This window comes from Stegodyphus dumicola, chromosome 12 (genome assembly GCF_044657685.1).
Source record: "Stegodyphus dumicola isolate Sdum_Otavi_A_Nest chromosome 12, ASM4465768v1".
Classification (NCBI taxonomy): domain Eukaryota; kingdom Metazoa; phylum Arthropoda; class Arachnida; order Araneae; family Eresidae; genus Stegodyphus; species Stegodyphus dumicola.
In genome coordinates this window covers 121,396,198-121,423,529 of record NC_140779.1, presented here as the reverse complement: position 1 = coordinate 121,423,529, position 27,332 = coordinate 121,396,198, and the positions used below count along the sequence as shown (strand labels likewise).

At 31.5% G+C, this 27,332-nt stretch overlaps 1 protein-coding gene across 1 annotated transcript in view; it reads left to right on the top strand.

Moving 5' to 3' along the window:
* Scsalpha1 (Succinyl-coenzyme A synthetase alpha subunit 1) overlaps positions 1-27,332 on the top strand; it is a 67,385-nt gene that overhangs the window by 12,435 nt on the left and 27,618 nt on the right. Inside the window, exons 3-4 of the mRNA XM_085806898.1 lie at positions 5,580-5,696; positions 8,278-8,490. Coding sequence (XP_085663024.1) covers positions 5,580-5,696; positions 8,278-8,490 — 330 coding nt within the window. The remainder of the gene's footprint in view (positions 1-5,579; positions 5,697-8,277; positions 8,491-27,332) is intronic.

Sequence of the window (27,332 nt, the reverse complement as noted above, 5' to 3'; positions counted from 1 at the left end):
AAGTCCATTAAACAGAAAGTGGATAAAGGCATATCCTGTGATTATCTAATCATTCCGAAATATGTTTATCAATTTCACGCTGCTCTGCAGGGGGAGGGAAACAACACGGCGTGCAATGAATTGGAAGTTGATCTTTCAGCACTATCCTTATCTTCAGGGCAGATGTTTTTATTTTATTTGGCTTATAATTCCTTACTAAATGTAGTATTTCATCTCGATGTACTCCGTCTTTGATATGATTTAAATCAAGTTCCTCGTCATTATAATTCGCGTCCGATAGTGAAGAAAGTGACGCAGAGGTTATTGAAAACGAAAGAATGTCGATTGACAAATTAGTCGGTATTCTCGACACAGCAATTATAGGACTTGAACAGCGGAACTTTGTAACTGAACAAGAAATTATGTCTGTTTATAGAATTAAAGAGAATGTATTATCACATAAAAAACGTAGCAACTTAAACAACTTACATTGAAAGAAATGTTTAATAAAGTAAACAAATAAATATTAAGCTTTTTTTTGTAAATTTTGATACCCTTTAGATCATAATTGTTCTTTATTTCATAAATTACGGTTTCATATTTTTAATTTTATAATTTCTGCATGCCATCTTACCAAATTTAAACTGATAATCTATAATCCAGAAAAATCGATAATCCGGAATCGCCGAAGTCCCGATGGGTCCGGATTAACGACTTTTGACTGTACTAAACTCCAGTGGTTAATTAGGCGCAGAGTTTTTGATAGGGTTATTGAGTTAAAAGAAGAAGTGCATATACGATTTCAACAAAACAACAAACAAGATTTCACTAAATGCTTTGAGGGTCAAATATGGGTGCAGATGCTACCTTATTTAGCAGATATTTTTCATTCAGTTGAATCAACAAGTTACTGCAAAGTAGCGGAGCAAATGTGCTAGCTTCAATTGACAAAATACTGGGATTTAAAAGGAAATTAAGCTGTGAAAAGACCATGTTGTAAGGGAATTATGATACGTTTCAGTTATTTGCGGCACTAAAAGTGAAGATGGATACCAACAAATTTGGTGTTTTATAGTATCCCATCTCGAAGAGCTCTTGAAGAAATTTATGATTATTTTCCATCCCTGTCCCAATTTTCGCCAAGGGATACCCGGAAATATTCTTTTACCTATTATTTCTGTGTGTCTCTCGCACTTCTTTTCATCCTCAGAACCCAACTTTGAAGGAAGAACTTTGTGACTTCATGAATTGGATGATTCATTGAAAATGAGATTTAATGACATAGTTTTGGACAATTAATATATCGCTGCAGTTTTCAGTATTGTTCATGTGTGAACAAACTTTTCCTTGTTTAACAAGTATTAAGAGTAAGGATAAAAATCACCTTTCTGTGGCAAATAAAATCCGTGTTTGTATATAAAAATTAAAACCTGAATTCAACGTATATGTTCCAAAAATCTTAGATTTCACATTAATATTTGTCATAAATGATTATACTAAAATTTATTATTTATCTATGCCTAATTAGATTTAGAATTGTACCAATCGCGTATAATTATGTATCTTTTGCTTTTGTAATAAATAGATTGATATTCATTTTTTGTTATGGTTTAATGATGAAGGTGATTTCAAATAACAACTGATAAAATGTGAATTAAAAATTTCGACTAAAATTGAAATTGTTTTCAATCCAGTGATTCTTTCGGCGATCCCAAATATTTCAGCAAACACAACCATTTGTGAAATAAATTAAGATCTCTGCCAAATAATTACAAAAGTTTCACATGGAAATAGTGTTCATTGCAGCATAGCATATTACTCAAAGCGGTTGCAAAAACTGTGAAGGAATTACATAAAAATGCTAAAATTGCATAACGAAGAGGAATTTTGAAAGAAACCTGAGATAGTTCTCCTAACCAAGTGCGAGTGGGAAAGTTCTCTCCACCAAAAATTAAGTCTTTAGATTTAAAATTCTTCCATGAATTGAAAAAGCGGTGCATGGATTGCAGGGTGAAAGTGAATTATTCAGCAGTTACTTACGCCATTTTAGAAGTGAATAAAAGTAGTACCATACTAGAGTACCTCATCTTCCAAGTAGATCACGACTGTTGGAAATAGTATCTTACAGAAGGTATATCAATAGAAACTGCATTAAATAAAATTAGTGTAAGGGAAAAATAAATGTTACAGAGCATTACTTTTTAGATTAATTTCGTATATGTATATCTTGTGCAGGCCAGTGGTGAACAATTTGAAATCGATTAAATTATTACATACATACATAAGAAATTAAATTAACAATTAATAAAGAAACGTGTCATTGCATGATTCAAATTCCATATATATTCAAAAAGTTAAACTACTGTTTATTAAACGCAAGTCACATTTCAAAGAGCCACAAGTAGCTCACAAGCCATAGTTAAGGTGTCAAAGAGCAACATGCATCTTGCAAGCTGCAGTTTGTTGATGCCTGTTACATACAATCATTTTGAAAATTTTTTATAAATCCTTCTCTCTCTTCATTAAAGGTATAAAATGTCATATTAAATCATGTTCAAGCTAAACACCTGAAGGAATAATAAGATACATTGAAAAACAAATAAAAGTTATAAACAAGAATAAGAAATTGATGATATTTTATTAACATGAACTTCTAGTCAAAGTTACAAATTGCATAGTCACAAAATTGAGTATACAGTTAGTCCAGCTCATTAGAAAAAGGTAAAATGAATTAATATTTTGTTGCATATCCTTTTCTAAACAGCATGATGTGTGATTAGAGAGAGCTTTCTGTTATCTGAGGGCTGCCTATTCTTCTCATAGCACAATTTTTAAGTGTTCTTTATTCCTAATGTTGTGTTTCTCAATATATTTTTCAATTAAAACCACAAATTTTCAATTACAATGAGGTCTGGAGACAAAAGTGGAGTTATGCAATGCGTTTTACAATTGTTTAATAACCATAATTTCACAGTTTTGCTTGTATCTTTGGGGTCATTTGTTGTCTTAATGAAATGCAGAATTTGACCGTAAAAAACTCAGTTTGTAAAACTCAATTTCTGTGAAATTTGTTTACGAAATATTCCGTATCATTCATTATGCCATGTATAAAAACTAAATTATCCACTCCTTCTGCTGACATACAACCCCATGCAAAGACAGAGCCTTCCCTATGCCTGATTGTGGGAATTATGTTTCGGGAAAGTCATTCAGAATTAGGCTTCCACTATGTATAGCTTCGGCCATCACATATGAAAACATTAAATTTACTTTAGTTACTGAATGTGACATTATTCCAAAAATCTTCAGGCTCTGATATATGCTTTATAGCAAAAGTAGTTTTTTCTATTCACTTTAGAAATTAATTTTTCTGCCCTTTCCCTGGTTACCCTAATCAGTATAATTAGCTTTTCTGAGCATCCTCCTGATTGTTTCTGCTGTAAGCATTGATGTAGCAGTTCCTGCAATACTCCTTTTTAGGATGTTTTCTCATTGTGTAATAATGTTTCTCTTAGTTATCAAATTGAAAAATTGTTTCTCTCTCACTACCAGGTTTATTTCTTTACTAGTCTAGACTTTTGATAACTTTTGGATGATTTTTAATGTGCATCCGTGATTACTTCAAACATTCTTTGTAATTTCACGTAGAGATTTGTTTTGATCAGGCATTGAATTGCAAGTTTCCAAATATCAGCACTTGCTTCTGCTCTAGATCTCATTTTGAGAATTTTTTTTTGGGGGGGGAAGACTTATTTCCCATGGATATCATATAATGGTACATTGCAGCATCAGATCTATTATACTGGTTCATTTAAAGAAAACGGTGGGGGAATTGAAATGTTTATAAAGTGTATACCCAATTTTGTGATTCTATAATGCTATTTCAGACATTTAACTCTTTGACTACTAACGGGACACATATGACTCGCTAAAAGTTTAAAAATTACTACTGGGTTAAAAGGTACTTAGAATCTCCTGAATGTTGGGAATCATCTTCCAATAATTGGAAAATCAAGATGCCGCTGTGCTCAGTATACACAGATGAACATAGAGAAAAGAACAAATACGAGTGCCCAGAGTGTAATCTTAGGTTATTTAAAGAATGCTTTACCCTGTACCATGGAAAATTTATTTCATATAATAAAGTTTTCCAGAATAATAGATGCGCTTATAAGTCAGTCGCTACAGGTGTAACATATGTATCCCATCATTAACTATGGCTGAGACTTAAGTTTTATTTATTGATTCATTCTTAATGTCTGAGCTTATCACATGCTACTCAGTTTTTATGTTAAATACTTTATATTAATAGGAAAACACTAAGTTCTGAACAGTGCCAGATTTAAATATAGGTTGTACAAGCTATAACCTAGGCCCCCCCATTTTCTTATGACCACCCCCAAAAGTTGTACCATATCCCATATAAAAAAAATTGACTTATATCCCTCAAAAGGGCTCCATATCTCAAATAGCTTAGGATCTCGTCAAATCTAAATCCAGTTCTGGTTCTAAACATTTTATGATTTGCAATAAAAATATGCTTCTGATATAGTCTGATGAAAAATAGTTAATGTATAATGTATCAATTGTCTGTCATCTAAAAAGTAATACAGTATTTTTATTTTTATCTTTAAGCCAATTTTATTAATAATAATAATGTTTCTGTTAATTTTTTAAAATTAATGTTTATTGATAAATATCCAGTTGAATTTATAAATAAATATAAAATGTGTAATAAAAAATTGAAAACAAGCTTGGTTGTCTTGAAAAAAGAAAAGAATTGTGTCATAACATCCCACTTCATTCATCACTAAAAAGGTAACTAAACATACTGAGAAACGGGTATGTAATATATATATATATATATATATTTTAAATATTTGGCTAATTTAAATAGTTTTACTTTTTTATTTATTTATTTATTTATTTTTATTTTTATTTTTTTTATTTTTTATTTTTTATTTTTTTTTTTTTCATGTTTTAAGGTTGTTAGAAATGAGCAAAAAGGTTATTTTCTAATTATTGCTTTCTTACAGAAAAGTGACCAACTTCCTGCCAATTTTGGACAGCATTCAGGAACTCAATGATTTTTGCTTGTTAATTTTTTCCCAGGCTAATATGCAAAAGGCAGCAGCTATTTTCAAAATGGTCACATGATAAGAAATACATACAAAAGTAATCAATCAATAAAATAACAAAAAGCAAGAAATATCAGTAATTTAGCATTACCTATTTTGTGAAATTCTGTGTATTGTTCTCCCCATGTGCACAACATCTGTTTTTGCTTGGAAAAACACCAGAAATTTGCTCAATCTTGGCATAACAGACATGCATATCTGAGTTGCCAGCTAAATACTTTTGGCAATGCAATGCTTTATTTCATGAATACATTTTCGTGACTTTTCGGTAAAGGTGTGGATATTCAGAAAGTCCCCCCAAAAAGATCAGAAATTAATTATAAACTTTCATTCAGACTCTTAGGATCCACTGTAATTATGGTAGATAAAAGTTTATGTGAGCTAAATACTTTTTGAATTGTAGATATTTCCTATCGGTGATTGTTTTAATAATTCATTTGTATTAACTTTGACTTTTTGCAGGGTACATTTCATAGCCAACAAGCTATTGAATATGGAACTAATTTAGTTGGTGGAGTTTCTCCTAATAAAGCAGGTACAACTCACTTGGGATTACCTGTTTTCAAATCAGTCAAGGAGGTATTTGTATATATTAATTTTATGTGAATGATTATGTTCCTATTAATATATGTAAGTTAAAATGAAAAATGCAGTATGTTTGTAAATTTATCTTTAAAAAATATCCTGTTATATATTCATAGGTTTGTTATAAAATGTGAGTGAGTTTAATATTCTTTTAAATGAAAATTCATAATTATGGCATTATTAATACTTGTAGAATATGATCAAGATGCATAGATTGGATGGAAAGTGAGAGAATGGAAGTTAAGATGCTGCAGCAAAAATTAAACCTACTTTTATAATTTCATATAGCTATCAATGAATTTTTAACTAACTTTTAATTTAATAAATTTAAAGTAAAAAATCTATAATATCTTAAAGCTATAATAAACAGTTTATAATATTGTTGTTATTCTTAAAATATTAAATGTGTGGGTAATGAAATTAGATGCAGATTTACTCCTTAGTCATTGTAGTCAGAATAGCACAACAATTTTACTGCTTTGACGTCTTGGAAACTGCTGGCATAAATAAATGAAAATTTGAATTCTATCATTCTACCAATGATATTAAATGTATTTATTACTTGCTTTTGCTAAAAAAAAATCAAATATTATATAGAAGCATTACTTTGCAATACAATATTTTTTTTTTTTTTTTTTCTTTACATTTATTACAGTTTTCCTTTAAAATAATTCAGTATTTAAATATTAGTACATTTTTCAGCAGTTGCATATTAGCGCAATCACTTTAGTAGAAGTCACCAAATCTTTAGAATATGTGAAACCCTGACAATCATTCGCATAAAAATTATTTGGTCTTAAAAGGAAATGCTGTCATTTTCATATGCTTTCATTTTCATTGCATTCATGTTTCAATTGTTTTTATTGACAGTCAGTTATACTTTTTACTTTAAATTTGATTTTAAAATATATGCTTATGGTATTTGCTCGCAACGTTATGAAACTGCTGTAAAATTTCTGCAGTTTTTTATTTGCACATATTTTGCTATTTAAAATATCTGCACATATTTTGCTGCAAAATTGCTAAAGATAACAATTATTTTCAATCTGTTCTTAAGGCATCATCACAAAATTTCCATCAGAACAAAAACCTCCTTGTAAGTTGTTTTATTAATTGATTTTCGGCATAAATATCTAATTAAAATGTAAAATATATAGTCATATATTATAAAAAAATTTGCAATTATAAATTACTCATTGTGTAAAAAGTCATTAAATGTGCCAAGACAGTTGCATTAATACGTAAGTGTATTTTTAGTAGTCATATTATCCTTAATGTGAACAATCATATATAATAGAAAAACTTTACTGCTGACCTTATATTGAGAAAAATTAACTGAGGGTAAAAACTGGAGTCATCAATTTAATTTTAAGGAAATAAAATTCTTATTACAATTTGCATGAATAATTGAGGCATAAATTGAGAATAATTGAGTTTCCAGCATGAAATAATAAGTTATGATGCATGATGTATGTAAGAACTACGTTTAACACTTTTCTTCTGTGTATTTTTCTGTCTGTATTGAAATACTTAAAACTCTTAACGAAAACTCCAAATACCAAAATTTAAATTTTAATATTTGGGCATTTGCATTTTATTTAAAATTGTTTGTGTTTATGTGGTCATTAATCTTATCCATATTAGTTGATGGCATCAGTACAGGTTACTTCAGAACAGTATGTTGTTGTTCTGCTTTTCTTAGTAAAATATTTTGATAAACTTGTAAATCAATTTTTAGATAATTTTTTTGTAAATATCTTTTCCTCAAATATCTTGTTTTGTTTTTATTTTTTAACTTTTCATTCGTTTTTGTAAAATTTTCATTGACTTGACAGAAACATGATTATATAACACAGCCTCCTGAAAAAAAGAAAACCCTCTTTGCTGTGGCCCAAACCTTTTGTCACTGCATTTTCTCATCTGTTTTAAATTTGTCACTTCAGAAGGTCAATAAGATGCATAAATCAGGGTTGCCATGCTACCTGGAAGATTTGATAACTGTATTTAAAACTAGTTAAAAATTTATTCATTACATACAGAAAATACATTGAAGAAAAATTATTATTACTCTAACTGACAGTGACATTTTTACATTTTCCAATTATTTTCTATTGTATGTTTAGACTGCTAAGATATTTAAGCTCATACTTTGTTTTATTGAAAATCTAATCTTCTAATTTTTTTCATATTTATGCATTATACATTTTTACATTTGTAATCTTAATGAATATGTAATGTGTGAAATCATAAAAATGCTTTAAAAGCTAAATAGTTCACCAAATAGCTTAAAATCTGAAAGTAGTTCTTGAGATTTTTAGCCTGGTTATCAGTGATATAGGCCAGATTTTGTAAATGATCTGAGTGCTATTAGCAGAATCTTTTGCAGTTTCTTCTTATTACAGTTTTTAATTATTTTCTAATGTTTGCAGAAAAAACTCTTTCTGCTAATTAAGTTTTGCTTACAAAACTTGCATTCAGTTTTAATCAGTCAGAAATATTTCCTCATAAATACTTTACTGCTTTTTTAATTGCAATCGTATGTTGATTATTGATGACTAAAATTTCATTGCTATAGGCAGTTGAAAAGACAGGAGCTACTGCTACTGTAATTTATGTTCCTGCATCAGGAGCTGCTGCAGCCATTTCTGAAGCTATTGATGCTGAAATTCCTCTTGTAGTTTGTATAACTGAAGGTATTCCTCAACAAGATATGGTACGGGTGAGGCATAAACTTACGCAGCAGAGCAAGACACGTCTTGTAGGACCTAACTGTCCTGGAATCATTAAGGTATTCATATATAGTTTGCTGTGTTTTTTGTTTATTTTTGTTCTCCACTGCATGTAGAGGAAATTTAAATTAGTAGATAGCTTACGTCTCTCCTCTAATAGAGATTTTTTTATTATTATTTTAATCCTTACATATTATATGCAAAGCTAAATAGGTTTATGAAAGTTCAAATGCATTGCAGTATTTACAGTTAAGTGTAGTAAAAAAAAAAAAAAAAAGTTTTCCTTTTTTGTATTTCTTGTACTTATATTTATGAGTAATGCTGAAGTTTTTCCCATTGCCATATTATTTCCTACCAGGTTTGGTTTCTTTTATTTTAATCTTAATGAAATTTTTGAAATATAGCTTTCAGACAGTCCAGGAAAGTGACTGAGTTTCTCTCTGTGAAAATAGGAAGATGATCGTGATTTGTTTCATTAAAATGTAGTTGTCCCAGTTCTGCTGTTAACAAGAGCATGAGTATCACTAGTGAATTTAAAATATCTCAGGGATAATTAAAATGCAGTGCACTAAACATATTAGCATCAATGATGAAGTGCAAAAATGTGCAGGGTTATATCACTATATCAGCATTGGTTTTACAACCAAAATAATCTTGGGGTTTAGAAATCAAATGACACGTGCAATTAAACTAAGTTAAAGATGAGATAAAAACTATATTAATTTAGAAGTTAAACTACAAAAATCAGTGTTATATTTGCAATTTTTCACAGGACTAGTTTCAATGGTTTTACCGAACCATCAACCTCAGCTGCCAAAGAGCAACTGAACGAAAGCCATGTTTAAACAAATAGGTTATAATTTCAATTATTAGAGTTCCTGTAGACGACCCATCTGCTTCGTCAGTTGGATCTTGAATGGCTGAACAATGAATGTGCTGAAATCATGCATTCAAGATCTAGCTAATAAAACTGACAGGTCGTCTGCAAGAGCTCTAGTAATTTAAATTTTATTCTCGGAACTACTCTTGTAAACGCCCTCGCTTGGCGACAAATTTCTCGCCAAATGTTTTTGGCGAGAAACTCCATGGTACCATATTACTATCTTAATTTTGCTGTCTACATTTCGAACTTTAAGCCTAAAATGTCTCCAAAAATGCGGTTTTTGCAAATGCGAAAAACCACATTTTTAACATGCAATTTAAGCTAAAAATCCGAAACAAAAAATTTAGATAGCAAAAACGTAAAGTTTCTAACTAACCGTATTTGACAATAATTTATGTACACAGTGATATGTTTTAACTTTAAAAAAAAATCTACGAATTTCACAATCTAGGCAGTGAAGGAATCTACGAACTACGCACACCTTGCTTTAATAATACTTGATAATGTGTGTAACACTTTATTTGAAACACGTCCATCCTGTGTGCCTGCCTTTCCTTTTAGAGTTTGCCCTGTCATTGAAGAACTTTCCCTCTCTGATATGCACCCCCAAGCAGTGCAGAAATTTGAAATCCACGACATCGTTTACAGACAACTCTTTGCTGAGCACAGGCATAAATATAGCAGTTATCTTCCAGCGTATACAGATAGATCCAAGTCAAATGTTCATGTTGGGATGGTATTTGTAATTGAAGATCACATAGAGGGCAGATGCTTGCACCATGCTTCCTCAGTCCTAACATCTGAACTAACTGCAATATATTATGGTCTTTTGTACATCTCAAAGCTCTGTGACAAAATGTTCATAGTTTTTACAGACTCGTATAGTGCTCTTAAATCATTGGAAGCTTTTCCCAACACTCAGAATCCTGTGGTAGGGGATGTTCTTAAGATTCATATAAACTTTACGATTCGAGGATATGAAATCCTGTACTGCTGAGTTCCCGGGCATGCAGGAATAAAAGGAAACGAGCTTGCAGATATCGCAGCATAATCTGCTGTTGAACTGTCCAGTCCCCTTATCCCTTTTAGAGACATCTGCTGTGTCATCAAGGGAAAGATCCAAAAAACAAATGGCAGCAAATTTGGGACGTTCAGCTTCACAACAAGTTGAGAAATGTAAAGCCTTGAATCGAGCATTGGGATTTTGCTGGAAATCGTAAGGAGGAAGTTCTTTTGACTCGCCTCAGAATTGGTCACACTAGAGTGACACATAACTACCTTTTGAAAGCTGAGAATGAACCTGTTTGTAAAAATTGTAATGTCTGTTTAACTGTCTGTCATATTTTAATTGAGTGTCCATATTTTAATAGTCTTTGTCAGAAATATTTTAATAGCTGTGACTTATCTCTCAACTGTTTAATCGGAAGAGAGGCCAATTGTAATTTGTTTTATTTTTTTAAAAGAGACTGGCTTTTATTACCTAATGTAATTTGTTTTGAAGATTGTGTCTTGGATTTTAATGTGTTTTTTTACCTTGTTTTTATATGACTTCATCCTCTGGATTTGGTACATTTGTCCACCTGTTTTTATTTATTGTATTTACAAATTAACAAAATAAACTAAAATAACTAAAATAAATTATAAACAATTGAAAAACATCAATAACAACAGAAATTCGTAGTAAAAAAACAATGGCCATGCTACAAAATAAAAACAATAAAATAAAATGCACATACCATAATGGATGCTTCTTCAGACTGCAGATCGTAGCTTTAGCATGTTGCCACGTGCTCTCTACGATATTTATATGACAGCCAGATTCGCTATCCACAAAATTGATATTATGGTTCACAAATAAATGTTCAAAACCTTCTTACTTTGCACACAATCTAAAATACGCTACTGAAATCTTGCCACCACGTCTCTCATTGTAACATAGGCTATTTCAAAACACGCACGACACGAACCAACGAGCAATTAAACTACTTCAGCAAAAGAGTTAAGTTTCAACATCAAAAAAGGTTGCCATACAAACAGCATTTCACAAAAAACCAACACAGAACACATATCGCCACATTTGGTGATCTTAGGGCGTGTATGTAAGAATAAACCCTTATTCTGTTATTTGAAGCATCACTCTGATGTCTCGATGTAGAGTTATTCCATTTTTAACTTAATAGTGTGGTTCATTCTTAAAAAGTTTTGCATAAATTTCTTCGTTCATGCATCTTTTTAAAAACTTACTATTAAATGGGGAAGCATTATTAAGACACATTATAAGTAGAGCCATATTTTATTAAGAAATAGATTGTTTATTATGTATTTCTTAATTCATAAATTAGTTAGGAGTTAAAAAGATTCATGAATTATATCAGTATTTTCGTTACGTTATGTTTATAGAATGGTGCAGAATTTTTTCACAAAGTCTAAAGAATTAACTTTAAAAAAAAATATTCAAATAAGCAGATTTATTGAATCTCTTATGGGATGGTAATATAGCTGTTTTTTTAAAAGAAACTGTTAGGCCGATGTATTTTTGTTAGTATTATAATGGTCATAGGTATAAAAAAATATTTTTTGTTTTACAAGCTTGCATAAAATATGATACTCTGTGACTGAACTGAAAAATTAAAGAAGAAACAACTTTCCATTTTATTCCACATCATTCACGTCTTCTGGTTGTATGGTTGTATTTTTGTTAGTATTATAATGGTCATAGGTATAAAAAAATATTTTTTGTTTTACAAGCTTGCATAAAATATGATACTCTGTGACTGAACTGAAAAATTAAAGAAGAAACAACTTTCCATTTTATTCCACATCATTCACGTCTTCTGGTTGTATGGTTTGAAACATTAAAATTCCTTTTCCCTATATAAACATACGATAAATGCTGTAAGTATTTGTACGCTTGCAAAATGTTACACTTAATCAGCTGTTAAGTAGTAAATATTAGAAGTAGAGAGATGAAGTACATTATTATGATTGCAATAAGATTTTTCAGAATCAACCAGAAATTTAAAAATTAAAATGTAACAAAAATAATAGTCTTTAATCTCATTTGGAAAAAGTTTACATTTTTGATAACTTTGTAGCAAGAAAGGAGCAGCAGACAGAGAGCAGTCCAGCTAAGCCAAAGCAGTGAAAGCAAGTGTTGTGTTCAGAGTGAAATCTTAATTCAGACTGAGTTAGTTTGGGTTCTGACTGCATTTTGATTGGATGGTTAATATTGCTAAAAATTACTATTGGCTAATTCAGAAGTCAAACAACAAAAATCAGCGTTAATTTACAAAATTTTCACAGGACTAGTTTCGATGGTTTTACCGAACCATCATCTTCAGCTGCAAAACCGCAAATGAACAAGATAGGAAATAATGTTTAGATAAGATAAGAAAGCCTGGACAAGAATAAGCAAGTGGCGCCATCTGTTGGCGGAACCAGAACTAAAACATAATTTCTCTAAAAGCCGAAGGCAAATTTGGATTGGAATTAGGATCGTTAACTAGAACAGAAAGATTTTTATGAATGTGAAATGCCTCTAGAAAATCCAGTTCTCCAATGGAAGATGTTTTTTGAATAATTTTGGCAGCAGAAAAATTGAAAGTGTGATTTTCGGACCAACAATGTTGAGCAACAGAAGACTTCTGTGTTTCCTTTTTTCTAACATATGCCTCATGTTCTTTGACGCGAAATTTTAAGGCTCTCTTAGTTTGGCCAATGTAAATTAAACCGCACTGGCAAGGAATCCTATAAATACCCCAGGAATTCATATCCGGAATGGGGTCCTTGAGTATAGAAGTTGGAATTTTATTGATGGGAGAGGAACACACTAAAAGCCACACTCTTATTTTAGGAGATTATAAAAATTCTGTTGTCATTCCCTTCTTTCCATCAATTAGGTATAAAGTTGCACATATTTTGCAGAAATTTAACTTTCGGGTTGTTTACTCTCCCATCAATAAAATTCCAACTTCTATACTCAAGGACCCCATTCCGGATATGAATTCCTGGGGTATTTATAAGATTCCTTGCCAGTGCGGTTTAATTTACATTGGCCAAACTAAGAGAGCCTTAAAATTTCGCGTCAAAGAACATGAGGCATATGTTAGAAAAAAGGAAACACAGAAGTCTTCTGTTGCTCAACATTGTTGGTCCGAAAATCACACTTTCAATTTTTCTGCTGCCAAAATTATTCAAAAAACATCTTCCATTGGAGAACTGGATTTTCTAGAGGCATTTCACATTCATAAAAATCTTTCTGTTCTAGTTAACGATCCTAATTCCAATCCAAATTTGCCTTCGGCTTTTAGAGAAATTATGTTTTAGTTCTGGTTTCGCCAACAGATGGTGCCACTTGCTTATTCTTGTCCAGGCTTTCTTATCTTATCTAAACATTATTTCCTATCTTGTTCATTTGCGGTTTTGCAGCTGAAGATGATGGTTCGGTAAAACCATCGAAACTAGTCCTGTGAAAATTTTGTAAATTAACGCTGATTTTTGTTGTTTGACTTCTGAATTAGTATTTATTCGGCGTGTTATTGTGTCTTAATTACTATTGGCTGTTTGAGTTTTAGTTTCATTTACATCATCAGATTTATTTAAGAGTCATATGACATAGATTTTTCTCGAAATGTTGCAGTCCAAATAGAAGTTACTATTTTTAGACTACAGAAGGGAATTACTTTTCTCTGAGGGAATTTAATCTTTTTACATATTCTTCACATGTTCTTACGTATCCCCCGTCTTCAAAAGAAAGATTGGAATAGCAGGGTGGAAAAAAAGCATTAGCACATGAAGAGAGATAATTTGAAAAAATACAAATCCTGAAATTTTATAAAATAATTAATAAATAAATTATTATAATTAAATAATTATTAATGTCATTTCTAATTATTACTACAATAATTTTAATAACCTTCCCTAAATAAAATAATTATAAAACTTTAAATTCATTATTTGATTATGTAAAACAATTAAGAAAACTAAATTTTTAGTATCATAAAACTTGAATCAATAAAAAGGTACTAAAATTTTAAAATCTAATATGAACAACATTAGATACCTGAATTTCAAAGCACTTAATTAAAAATTGCTTACTTCATAGTAATAGTTTAGAATACATCATTTTTAAAATAACATTTTAAATTAATCTATTTAATTATTTCACAGAAACGAAAAATTTAAACATACTGAAGCCACAGAAAATATCAAATAAAATACGCCAACAAAATTAATAAATACTAAACCATTAAATGAAAATTTCAGTATACTTGTGTTTTTATTCTTTGAAAACTATACTATGTTTTTATCTTAAAACAATAAAATTAAATTTCTTAAATTTCAGGAATTTTAACTAAAACTTTTCACACAAAATTTTAAATCACTGAACCAGCATTAGGTTTGTTTATCTGAAATAACGGTAATTCAAATACACATTGACCGAAAGAAAATTATATGCATAAACATAAGGCCATTTAGGAATCAGAAATGGATTAAAACGATTTCCCTCAGTTTAACACCCACGAAGTACATGACACTTGATGACCTCTGTAAATGTTTGATGCAGAATGTAAATAACTTGCATATGGCACTTCAAAACACTTTTCATAAACACAGACTGATGACTGGAGTATTTAATCATTTTGTAGTTGACTGAAATATACTCCTGTCGAGCCTATTAAGAATAGGCATGGCACAATCATGTATCAGAATTCATTTCATTAGGTATGCATAAAAAAGTGATGGGCACGGCACAGATCCAATCCATGTCGACTTTGCTGTAATGGATTCTGTGGTAGAAAGCTGGTGGTTGTATCCACAATGAACAGCTAGAATTTTGATGCCGTAGAATGCTGAAAAGCCGATCCACAAGGAATAAGAAATTTGGCAGTCAAGGTATATTTAAGTTTTATTTCAGTAAACATGTTGTGGCCACAATCAATTTGGCACATTAATTGTGCCTATTTTGGAAAAGTTTACATTTTTGGTAACTTCGTAGCAAGAAAGCAGACAGACAGCAGTCCAGCTAAGCCAAAGTGGTGAAAGCAAGTGTTATGTTCAGAGTGAAATCTTAATTCAGACTGAGTTAGTTTTGGTTCTCACTGCATTTTTATTGGATGGTTAATATTGCTGTAAAATTACTTTTGGCTGTTTGAGTTTTAGTTTCATTTACATTCAGAATTATCAAGTCATATGACATAGATTTTTCTCGAAATGACGCAGTGAAAATAGAGGTTACCATACCTGCCAACTTTTACAAATTTTTCGTAATTTTTACAAAAATGCGTTTGGCTTTACGATTTTACGATCGTAATCCATTTTTTACGATTTTTTTCCTTTTTCAAGTGTTTTTAGTGATTTTTGTCGAAATTTTAGAATTTTTCGCCAATCGCATTGTGTTTTACCGCCAACTACCGATTACTTCGAATCCAGTAACCTGCGGTTTCTCCCAACTCGCCGCTTAACCAGCCAATCCAATGTGCTGAACTTGTTTCTCCCATTCTTTTCTTTGTGGGCGCCAGATTATTTTTTTCGCATTCACTTCAGCAGCAAGGGAATTACTCAGCGAGCGTGGATTGTCGCATTCTGTGTTTTTTTTTTTCCCCCTTCTTCTTCTTCTTCTTCTTTTTTTTTTTTTTTTTTTTTTTTTTCACGTGCTACGAATTTTCTTAATATGTCGTTGTTACGAAATGTCACTCATTTCAAATGAGTTAAAAAAAATGTATTCTCAATATTTTCAGCCTGCCTACAAAGCCGAATTTCCAACAATTAAAGAATCCTTTAAGGAAATAACTATGCATTTTGCAACCTGTGCGTGTGTGACTTCATAAAAAGTCACGGTGGAAGAAGCGACATTGTGAAGCATGTTAAGTCTAAAAAAGCATGAAGTTAATGCTTCGGCTTCGACAACGTCAAAAAAAGTGGATTTTTTTTTTCAAATTCGGCTACGAATTCAGATGCCAATGTCATTTTGGCAGAGTGTTTGTTTACTGCATTCCTCATCGAACACAACGTGCCGCTAAGCGCTGCCGATCACACCAGTCAACTTTTCAAACGGATGTTTCCCGGCTCCAAGATTGCTCAGAAATATGCTTGTGCGAGCACGAAAACATCTTCTATTGTGAACGAAATTGCTTGCGATGCACAAAGTAAAACGATAGCTGCACTCCAGAATTCAGCATTTTCGGTGTCAATCGATGGCAGCAACGACAGCAATTGGAAGCTTTACCCCATCGTTGTCACATATTTCTGTGATGTTTCTAATGAACTCATCTTTTGCGTCTTCCATTGTTAAATGGAGACGCTACGGGGGAAAATATTGCCTCCGTGGTAATTTATGAGTTTAAACAACTTAACATCCCAATATCAAACTGCATTTCATTTGGTGCAGATAATGCTCATGTCATGGTGGGTGACAAAAAGGTTATAGCCTCTTTCCTCAAAAAAGAACAAAATGAATTAATTGTTATTGGATGCCCATGCCGCTTAATTAATTTGGCAGCAGAAACAGCTGCCATTACCATTAAATGCCTGCTTTACCATTAAATATTGACCAGCTTCTGATTGATGTGTTTTTCTATCTGGAAAAAAGTGTAAAAAGGAAAGAAAACCTAAAGAATTTCCAAGAACTGTGCTCTGGTGAAACGAGAAAAATTCTGAGACATATATGTACGAGATGGTTATCCTTAGGCAGAGCGCTAGGAAGGTTTATTGAACAGTGGGATGCATTGCTAAAATATTTCCACAAAGAGACCAAAATGAAACCACGGATCCCTTCAAATTTGTCGGCATATAAGATTCCAAAAACCAACTTTGCTTCTAATCAAAATGCTTTAAAAGGGAAAAGCCAACACACAGAATCAAACCCTTTAAAAAGAAAATGCTTAGAAGACTCCTCAAAGGTCAACTTTGTTAAAGAAGTTGAAGGGAAGAAGAAACAGTCTTGAACAAAGCATATTGCAGTTTTGTGTTAAGTACCATTAAGATTTTTGAAAGTGTAAATACCCTTCTACAATCAGCTTCGCCAAAATCTCCCCTGCTTATCCAAATTCTTAATGATCTTTTGAAAGAACTTTATACTAAGTTTGTAAAACCGTCCATTGTGAAAAACAGTGTGTTGATTCGTGTTGCCTATAATAGTTTGGCAAATCAAAAGGATGACAATGATCTTATAATTGAAAATCAAACCAGGGAACTTGTAAATTCTTTGAAAGATCATGAGAAAAAATAATTTTTTTCAATGTGTTAGAAAGTACTTTTTCTCAGCCTGTGATTACATTGTAAGGAAGTTTCCTTTGCAAAATGAAGTTCTTTTAAATGCTGAAGTGGCAAATTTGAAACAAATTGAAAATTAATCTTTTGAAAAGATTCGTTTTTTTATTGATAAATTTCCATTTTTGTTAACAATTAAAGAAAATGAATGCCATAATGATGCTTTAGATGAACTACAGAACCAGTTTTCTGCTGCACAGTTTGAAGACTTTTCCAGTTTTGGAGAAGATAGACTTGATGTCCTCGTTGGCTTAAAAAAAAAAAAGCTTAAAAAAATAAAAAATTAAAAGCTTAAAAAAATAAAAAGAGCTGATGGAACACCAAAATATGATAGACTAGCAAGAGTTTTATGTGCTATTCTTGTAATTCCACACAGTAATGCTGAGTGCGAGAGAGTCTTCAGTGTTGTGAAGAAAAACAAAACTTATGTTTCGTTCTTCAATTTCACCAAAAACTCTAGAAAACATTTTAATTGCTAAATGTTATCAGGAAACTAATTGTTATGACAGGAAATTTTCTAAAGAATTTTTGGCTAAAGCCAAAAAATGCACTCTAAATTCATTGCAATAATTTTTTTTGTGTAACATTAAGTTCTTGTTTTATGTTTCCTAATAAATTTTTTAGTTACTACTTAATTGAGATTTACTAATGTAAGTACAATTTTCTTTTTTCTATTTGTACAAATTGTTATTTTTTTAATATCAAAGCATGTTATTAATTCTTCGTGTTCTTCTGAATTTTGGAGAAATCTTCTGAATTTTTATCTTTAGAGGTTGGCAGGTATGAGTTACTATTTTTAGAATACGGAAGGGAATTAATTTTTGCTGCTAATTTAATCTTTTTACATATTCTTATATATACATACACACACACAAGTATTTTCAAACAGTTTAATCTGTAGAATAAGGCCATTTAATTACATAAATTAATTGGAATTCAAAATAAAAATGCATTTAAAATAATGAAAGAGTAAACATCATTAGAAATCAAGAAATTGTTTAATTAAACAGATTTGGCAGCTTTCCTGATTTAGACAAGAAATTCTCATTTTTTAACTGCACTCCTACCAACCTAATTTACAATAATAAAATTTCTGTAAACTTTCTGTTCCTAATTTTTTTTTTTTTTTTTTTTGTTTGTTTGTTTATTAATTCACCTTAATGTTCCACTATTTTCACACAAAAATATGATTTTCAGCATTTGAAATCAGTCGTTTTTCCCATTGATTAAACATTTGAAAAATACTTTTTAAAAAAAGTTCATGAAATGCTGGTATTCATGCAGCAATGCATGTGTCTAAAAATTTTTGCGAATCAGTTCTCCAGTGGCTATCAAACAGTTCTCCAGTGGCTATCATAGTTGTGAGTCATCTAGTGCACATCAGCTAATGAGCATAAAGCAAGCTCAAAACACTCCTCTGCATTTCTGGAAATGTGAAATGGTGTGATCTTTGCATGCTCGTTAAAGATGTTTAAAGACCTGTGATCCTCTGTCTCAGTTAGGTGTTAAAAAAAAAAAAAAAAAAAAAAAAAAGGCATACACTTTGGATAAAATGTATGCAGAATTTTTTTTAAATTATAATTATATATATCATCCACAAAATATAATACATTTACATTGTGTACTGTTCATCATTGAAAATTCTTGGTTTATTTCTGTGGAAATATGGGACCCAAAAGTTATTTCAAGAATGTGCAACATATCCTTTTACTCACACCATGGTTTACTGTCACAGTGTTACTATCACACCATGGTTTTATTAATAAAAATGTTGCTAAGAAATAATCATGTGCAGCAATAAAAGTCATTGCAGATGTTTAAGAAATGAGTGTGACAAATCTTCAGTTATTGACTGCAATAAAACAGCTCCTTTATGTCTTTCTGTGGATAGAAGCAATAATACGGATGCTAAATTATTTGCAAAGATTGAAGGAAATCAGGAGTTCCTCTAAATATTTTTTTTTTATAAGAAATAAAGGAAAAAAGAGTGAAAATAAATTATCCAACAGCAAGCAATTTAATTAGCTATTTGCAAAAGAATATAGTTAAAAAATTAAATATAAACTTGATACAGAGGTCTCTCAAAATAAAAAAATTGCTTGGAAGGGAAATATTTGCTAGTTACTGGAAGTTTATACTATGAAGAATGATTACTTATGCTTTAGTCTTTGGATCATATGCAAGTTTTTTGCTTATTTATGCACTTGCCATCATTCCGTGTTCTTACCACAGTTCTTCAGCAAAGAGTTTCGTTAATTCATATTTTGCACATAATGATTTGTTTGACCCTTTGAGGGTTATGGACGTAAAATTCTGTATCGAAGGATGGTTTTTCTCATTTTGTTACACATGAAAATTTCTGTCAGATTCAGTCAATCCAACTTCAGGTTGCATATATATTGGAATAAAGAGTCTGTGTACAAAGGGTCATTGTGGAATTTTAATAAAAAAGATAGCACTTATTCATAACGTTTTGGGAGCTTTGAAATTTCAGAGCCAAACCTGCAGTGCTCGGGCAGTTTAAAGACACTTATCAGACTTTGTAAAACCAACCTTCATTTTGCCTTCTTCTTCTGTATAACATATGAATTATAGTAAAGTGGAATATTAAAATTTTATGAGAATTTGTTAACGGAAACTGCAGTTAACATAGTAGTGGAAGAGCTTTAATAGAGATAAAAAAAAAGTATGGTTCAAATTACTTCTATCTTGTGTGTGATTACATAAGCTTGTAAATTTCCAATTAACAATGAAGTAATTTTTCATGCTGAAGTTACAAATGTTTCTGTTCTGACAATTGCATCTTTTTCTGATGTAAGATATTTTTCAAATAGATTTTCAATTTTAATTCGCTTAATTTTCGTAGATAAAGATATTGATATGTCAACTGATAAATTGCAATCATAATTTTTCTGTTACAAAGCATGGATAAAATTATAGAATCAACAAGAATTGATATTTAATGTAGTCTAATCAGAAAAAGGAAAAATACTGGTCTATCTAAAATATTGTTGTCCATTTTGACTATTGCTTGTAGTAGTGTTGAGTGCTAAAAAATTTTCAGAATTATTACTTAAATAAGAACTAAATTTAGATCCAAATGTGTGTTGATTTTTTATTATCAAAAATAGTCCTGTGTGTCCATTACTATCCACAAACTTAAAAGTATTTTTTAACATATGAATATTTTTATCCTAATTTCATTTAAAACTTATAGATTGCAGTTTAAGATAATAATTAGTTATGATTTATTTTTTAATGGTGGATTTTAAAAAATCCATCTCCTTTTTGTATATTGTAGCTGCTTATTTATTTATTGGCAATGAAAAAAATTGCCTGCTTTCTTTAAAAAAAAACTTTTAATTTTTGACTTGCAAGTTGGTACGTACATATGTATTAAATTCTTCGCTTCTACCATATCATACACTCCAGTTTTCCTCCTTGGAGCCATCGAGTCAAATGTGATAGGGCAGATCACTGATGGCGTGCAATATCATATTTGATATGTTGAGAAGAAGCATTTAATTTGAAATGTTCAATGTGGATGAACAATGTTAGAATGCCATAAAACTAATTAAATGGATTGTCTTGAGTATAAACTTTATTGGGTCAAGTATTATTTACTAATTTATTTTATGGAAGTAAAGGGCAAATTATTACTTAGAGCACAATTAGCTTAATTTTTTTTTTATGTAAGTATGCCAGTAGTGCATGATGTGCAGTGATATTTAAATTCTTAAGTTTTCTACTTGGAAATAATTGAATATGTAAATACACATATACACACTTGGGTAAACAGGGGAAATTGCCCCACCTTTGTCAACAGAAAAAGAGAAGAGGTCATTCACCTCACACTAACTTCTGATATTTATAACCTTATTGAGAATTGGCATGTAAGTGACAGTCCCTCACTTTCAGACCATCGCCTTATACAATTTTGTATTAGAGATGAAATTCCAGCTGAATTTTTCAGAAACATTAAAAACACAAATTGGGACCTTTATAAAAACTCCCTGGTTTCTAATGTCATTAACCTTCAGGTTTTAGACAATAATTGTTCAGTCAAGGAGCTTGATACTCAAGCAAACAACCTGACAAATATCATTATTGAATCTTATCACGCATCATGCCCTCTCAAACGAAGGAAGTACTCTTCTAGCAAGAGAGTCTGGTGCACCAATGAGCTTGAAAGCCTCCACCTAGAGTTTCAAAGAGCTCACAGGAAAGCAGTCAGAAATAAATCGGAAGTTAACTGGTATAACTTTAAAATTCTACAAAGGAAATTTAAAAGTGAGATCAGGAAAACTAAATACAACTCATGGAGATCCTTCTGCACAGATATTCTGTCCTACCATGAGACTGCCAGAGTACATAAGATTCTTAAGAGGTCTCAGAAGTCTCAACTCTCATCGGTTATGCAACCAGATGGCAGTTATACTATAAACCCTTTGGATACACTTTCGACCATGTTGAATTTTCATCTGGGGGACACAAGTGTCACCTCTGACCCCCAGGAAAATCTATTGGAACTCGTTCATAGTCCATTAAATTTGGATTTTGCTAAAACAATAGTGAACTTTGAAAAGGCTAAAGCGGCCCTAAATGTATTTCTTCCCTTTAAATCTCCAGGGAATGAAGGCATTTACCCAATTCTGCTTCAGAAAGGCTGGGACATTTTTGGCCACATTCTCGTGGACATATTCTAATCCAGCTTGGTTTTAGGATATGTGTTCCTAAGGTGTAGAGAACGTTACGAGGTGTGTTTCTTCCCAAACCAAGAACTGTAACTGTAATTTATACTGCCGCCCGTGAACTAAATCACATTCAGGCTCTGTTATCAAATACCAGAAACAGTCACACAAAGATGACTTAGACACACCTGCTGGGCCCGGGGTCCCAATGTATTCACTTAATATTCTTGGAATATGAGCTAAAGAAGGAATGTTCTCGGAAGATTAAAGAAGTGTTTAAATCCAGTGATATTAGGTTTGTCTTACAAGCTCAGGTATTAAAACGATTCTGCAATTTCCCGAGTAGTTGACTTGTAAATGGCTGTGAATTAAGCGGATGACTTTTAATCTTACGTTATTCAGTCAGAAAACATATTCCAAATGTTTTGTTTTGCATGACAATGCGTCTTTTCATTATTCAATAACCAATTGGAGAACCGCTTTTGTTCCGAAAATAAGTATGTATACTCAATCGTCCTGCATGTTCTTCAAATTCTTGCGATTTTTTTTTTTTATTTCGCAAAAACTAAAGGTGCCTCTCAAAGGAAATTTTTTTTACATTGAAGAGACAAAATTAATATGACATCTACTTTTAGAGGCATGTCAAAAACAGATCTCTACAAGCCCTCTCTTCCATTACATGTTGTGCATTCAGACAAAAAGTTGCATCACCGTAAATTCTATAATCTATTTTTATTACACTCTGATTACTTTATTAACATACAGTGAATATATTATACTAAACCTTTTACTTCAGCTTCAGTAATTTTTGACAGAATTGCTATCGGAACTAGGACTTAGAAGATAAGTCAAATTGAATACTTCGATAATCCAATAAATTCAAGGTTAAATTTTCAATATTTTATTTTCGGAGGGAGGGGAAATTTTTTTCAGTTTTGGTCCATTATCCTAAGTATTATTTGCTTAGATTCTTTATTTTTTTCATAAAAGCGAAAATCTTACGCATGGTATATGCATAGCTTCAAATTAAAATTTAATAATATACAGGGTGGTTATAATTAAAGTTCCAATTTTTAAATGGTCCTAAAAGAAATACTGGATCAAATGTTATCAAACTTGGTAACCGTGTAAAGGAGATTATGGGAATTTATTTTCCGCGCAAAAAAGAAAGTTCGCTACCTCACCTCCTGGGCGGAAATGGCGCTGTATGCAATATTGTTAAACGAAATATGGGTCGGAATCCTAACTTAACCTTTTGTTACATGGGTTTAATATGTTGTATACCCTAAAGAAACTTTGAAGTAAGCAAATTATCATTTAAAGGCGTTAAAGTCGAGTATGCCATCCATGTAAGAGAGAAATTCGTCCGTGAAAACCACGAATTAGCGATTAGAAAATGTGAGATCGCCAATCACTCGCACAAGTGCCTACAATCTGGAAATAATTTTTTTACAGATCACGAATTTGTAATTTTTGAAGCTTGAATTCAGCCCTAAAACATGAAGATACTGATTAAAAACGCTTTTAATCAATTTGGGCCAAAGAAATCCCTCATGTTATCTACCTAGTTCCATCACATTCTCCTACTGCATTCCATTGCATAGCAGTCATTCCTCACCGTTTGGAGTGGAATGACAGCTAGTTTCATAACTGAACCATTTTTCTCTGAAGAGCAGTCGATAGCTGGGCCACTGTGATTGCAGCTCGCTTAGAGTCAATTTTAAAATGTTTCGTGATACATGAACTGCAGTAACGCGGCATTTTAGATACTAGGATTCTTATGCAGGGCTGGGCCCCACCTCACATGTGTTGCACAGTTACTTAAGCAACATTTCACAAATGAACGTCTTATAGACCGACACTTTCCCACTTCCCACCAGACCTCAACCTCTGTGACTTTTGGCTATGGAGTTATCTCAAAAGCACTGTTTATGGTGATAATCTAAACAGTTTGGCAGAAATGAAAAATGTGATACACTGACATGACCATAACATTCCTCCTGATATGCTAAGAGTTGCTGTTGAGAATGCAGTAACAGAATTTAACTTGCTTTCCGAAAATGCTGGACGCTACATGGAACATGCTTTGTAACATGTTTCGGAAACAATTAAACACATATGTCTGGTAGTTTTCTTTTTATGACCATTTCAAAGTGGAACTTTAATTATAACCACCATGTAAATTAAACTTTAGTTTAATTTCATAGTTTATTTAGTTATATCTATTATATTTCATAGTTTCATTTAGTTAATAATAGTCAAACAGTTTGACAGTTTGGTTCAAGTCCCAGCTTTAAAAACATATATATATATTTTTATATTAATTCTCTTAGAAAGAATGTTTTAAGAAGCTAATTTTTCTCTCGCATTATAGATTGTATAAAAAAAAACATGATCTTTAATATGATTTAGATTGTTTCAGCTGACATAAGAATCGGGTCACTCGGTGGTACAGAATAAACACTGCTGGACTATTTTATTTCTTTTTCATTTAGCAGAAAAATCTTTTAATTAAAATATTTATCCTTTGGACTTTGCTCTATACTTTGTTTATAGTTAAAATGTGTAGAAAATGAAAAGCTGTCTTCAAGTGAAACGCAGTTAATGCAATTGATATTTTAAAAAAATTGACAAGAATGCAAAATTTATGGAAGTCTAGCAGTCAAAAAAATCTTAATTTTCTTGTGTGAGCAATGCAAATAGCTGTAGAAGGAAAGAAGAAAATTAGGGACAAAAGTAAGCAAAAATTTGAAGGGAAATTTGGCTGTCAGACATATAAAGATATTTCAAAAAGTCTGACACTTTTGAATATACTTTCAGGATACTTTAAAGAATTTAGGTGTTCACCAGCAAATACCATCAATTCAGCTTGTGGTTAACAGAAAAGACAAAAACGATATCATTACAGATTAAAGTGAAGAGCGACTGGTTTTAGATTGTACGGTTCAGTTTTAGACTGCTAGTTCAGTCTGAGGTTTGAATCCCGCGAATGAACTGGCTGCATGGGCGTTTTGGTGATTTTCCCTATGTGTAACGTGTATACGAACAAGTTTTCCTTAGAAAGTCCTCCACGAAGGCATCCCTTCCCTTAGGCAGATAGCCCTATTGTGCTTTGCCATAATTAAATAAACCCAAACCTCTTGATGAAACCAGCCTTTCCTTTCATCTCATACCTTCAAAATTCTTTCCTCTAAAGATTGATAAAGGCTCTGACTTAAATACTGATGAAATGGATTGAATTGGATTATTAAGTTACAGCAAAGCAGGGCTATCTGCCTAAAAGGAAAGATGCCTTTGAGAAGAACTTTCTAAGGGAAACCAGCTGGCATACACGTTACACATGAGAAAACCCACGAAAACGCTTATGCAACCGGCCCGTTTACTGGGATTCGAATCCCGGAGTGAACTACCAGTATTCAGCAACTTTACCGCACGGCCGTTTGTGGGCCTTTATGAAATTTAAACTTTTTTAATCTTATGATATTTGATTCTTGCGATTTCAAAAATAAAATATTTGACTAAAATATGAATAACATTTTAAGAAACTAAATGTAGGATGATAATATTGTGTGAAGCTATGGGCACAATGATAAAACTGTTTAAAGCAATGTATGCAAGTCATCCTAAGTTAAAATGTCGGTTATACATCTCTCTTATTTATATATCTTTCTGAACGAAACATTGAAAGGCGTATTTAACTGTGCTTTACTGTATTTTCTCTTTTAATATATGCAATTTTCATGTGCATCGTACTCTGGGGTCAAAAAGTATTCTTTCGAAAGAAACGCAATTCAAATAAATAATAAAATCAAATTCTGGAAGATTTATTTTAATTAAATATATTTAAAAGGCTCAGTTTGAATGAATAAATAGAAAATTTTAAAACAATTATCTGAAGAGACAATGCAGCACACACAATTAAAATAATAGTCTAAAAATTACCTAAAATAATAACTAAAAAGTGTAGTATAAAGAAAACTATTTGAAAAAGAAAATAAATAAAGGATGCACCTTTATTTAAACCCTGCAGTTCGAATGAGTAAATAGAAATTTTTAAAACAGTTATTCGAAAGAAAGCATGCAACTTAAACAATTAAAATGAAATTCGAAAAAAAAAATACTTAAAATAATAACAATTATAATTAAAAATATAATGTAAAGACCATTACAGTCAAAAGTCTTTAATCTAAACTCGTCGGGACTTCGTCGATTCCGGATTATAGATAATCAGTTTAAATCTGGTAAGATGGCATGCAGAAATTATAAAATTAAAAATATGAAACCGTAATTTATAAAATAATGAGCAATTATGGTCTAAAGGGTATCAAAATTTACAAAAAAAGAAGCTTAATATTTATTTGTTTACTTTATTAAACATTTCTTTCAACACGCGCATGCGTAAAGCATACATTACGCATAGCCTAAATTAGAAAATTGCAACCAGAAAACTATTTGATTTGTATTCGTGATATTTATAATGACGAGGAATTTGATTTAAATCATATCAAAGACAGAGTACATCGAGATTAAATACTACTACATTTAGTAAGGAATTATAAGCCGAATAAAATAAAAACATCTGCCCTGAAGATAACGATAGTGCTGACAGATCAACTTCAGTTCATTTCGCTCCGCGACCCCCCCCCCCCCCCCCCCCCCGTGAAAGAGCACCGTGAAATTGATAAACAGATTTCGGAACGGTTAGCTAAACAAAGGATATGCCTTTATCCATTTTTTGTAGCAATTCCACTTTTTGTTTGATGGACATCAAAAGATACTTTCGTTTTGTAAGATCCTTTGGGAGCTCCAGCATCAGAAATTCTATTTGACATAATCGAAAGTTCAAGCTTACTTTTATAAAATTGCTCTTACAGTCTTCAAAAAATAATAAGCCGGATCCATTTTGAAGATTAAGGAACAACGTAATCATCAACATTAACTGAATTAAATAATTAGATAATTTTAGCTTATACCGTTCTTTATACATTAAACGCGCACGCGAAAACGTACTCTGCGCTTGTGCAGACGCATATGCGCAGCCGTAAAGGTCGTGCGC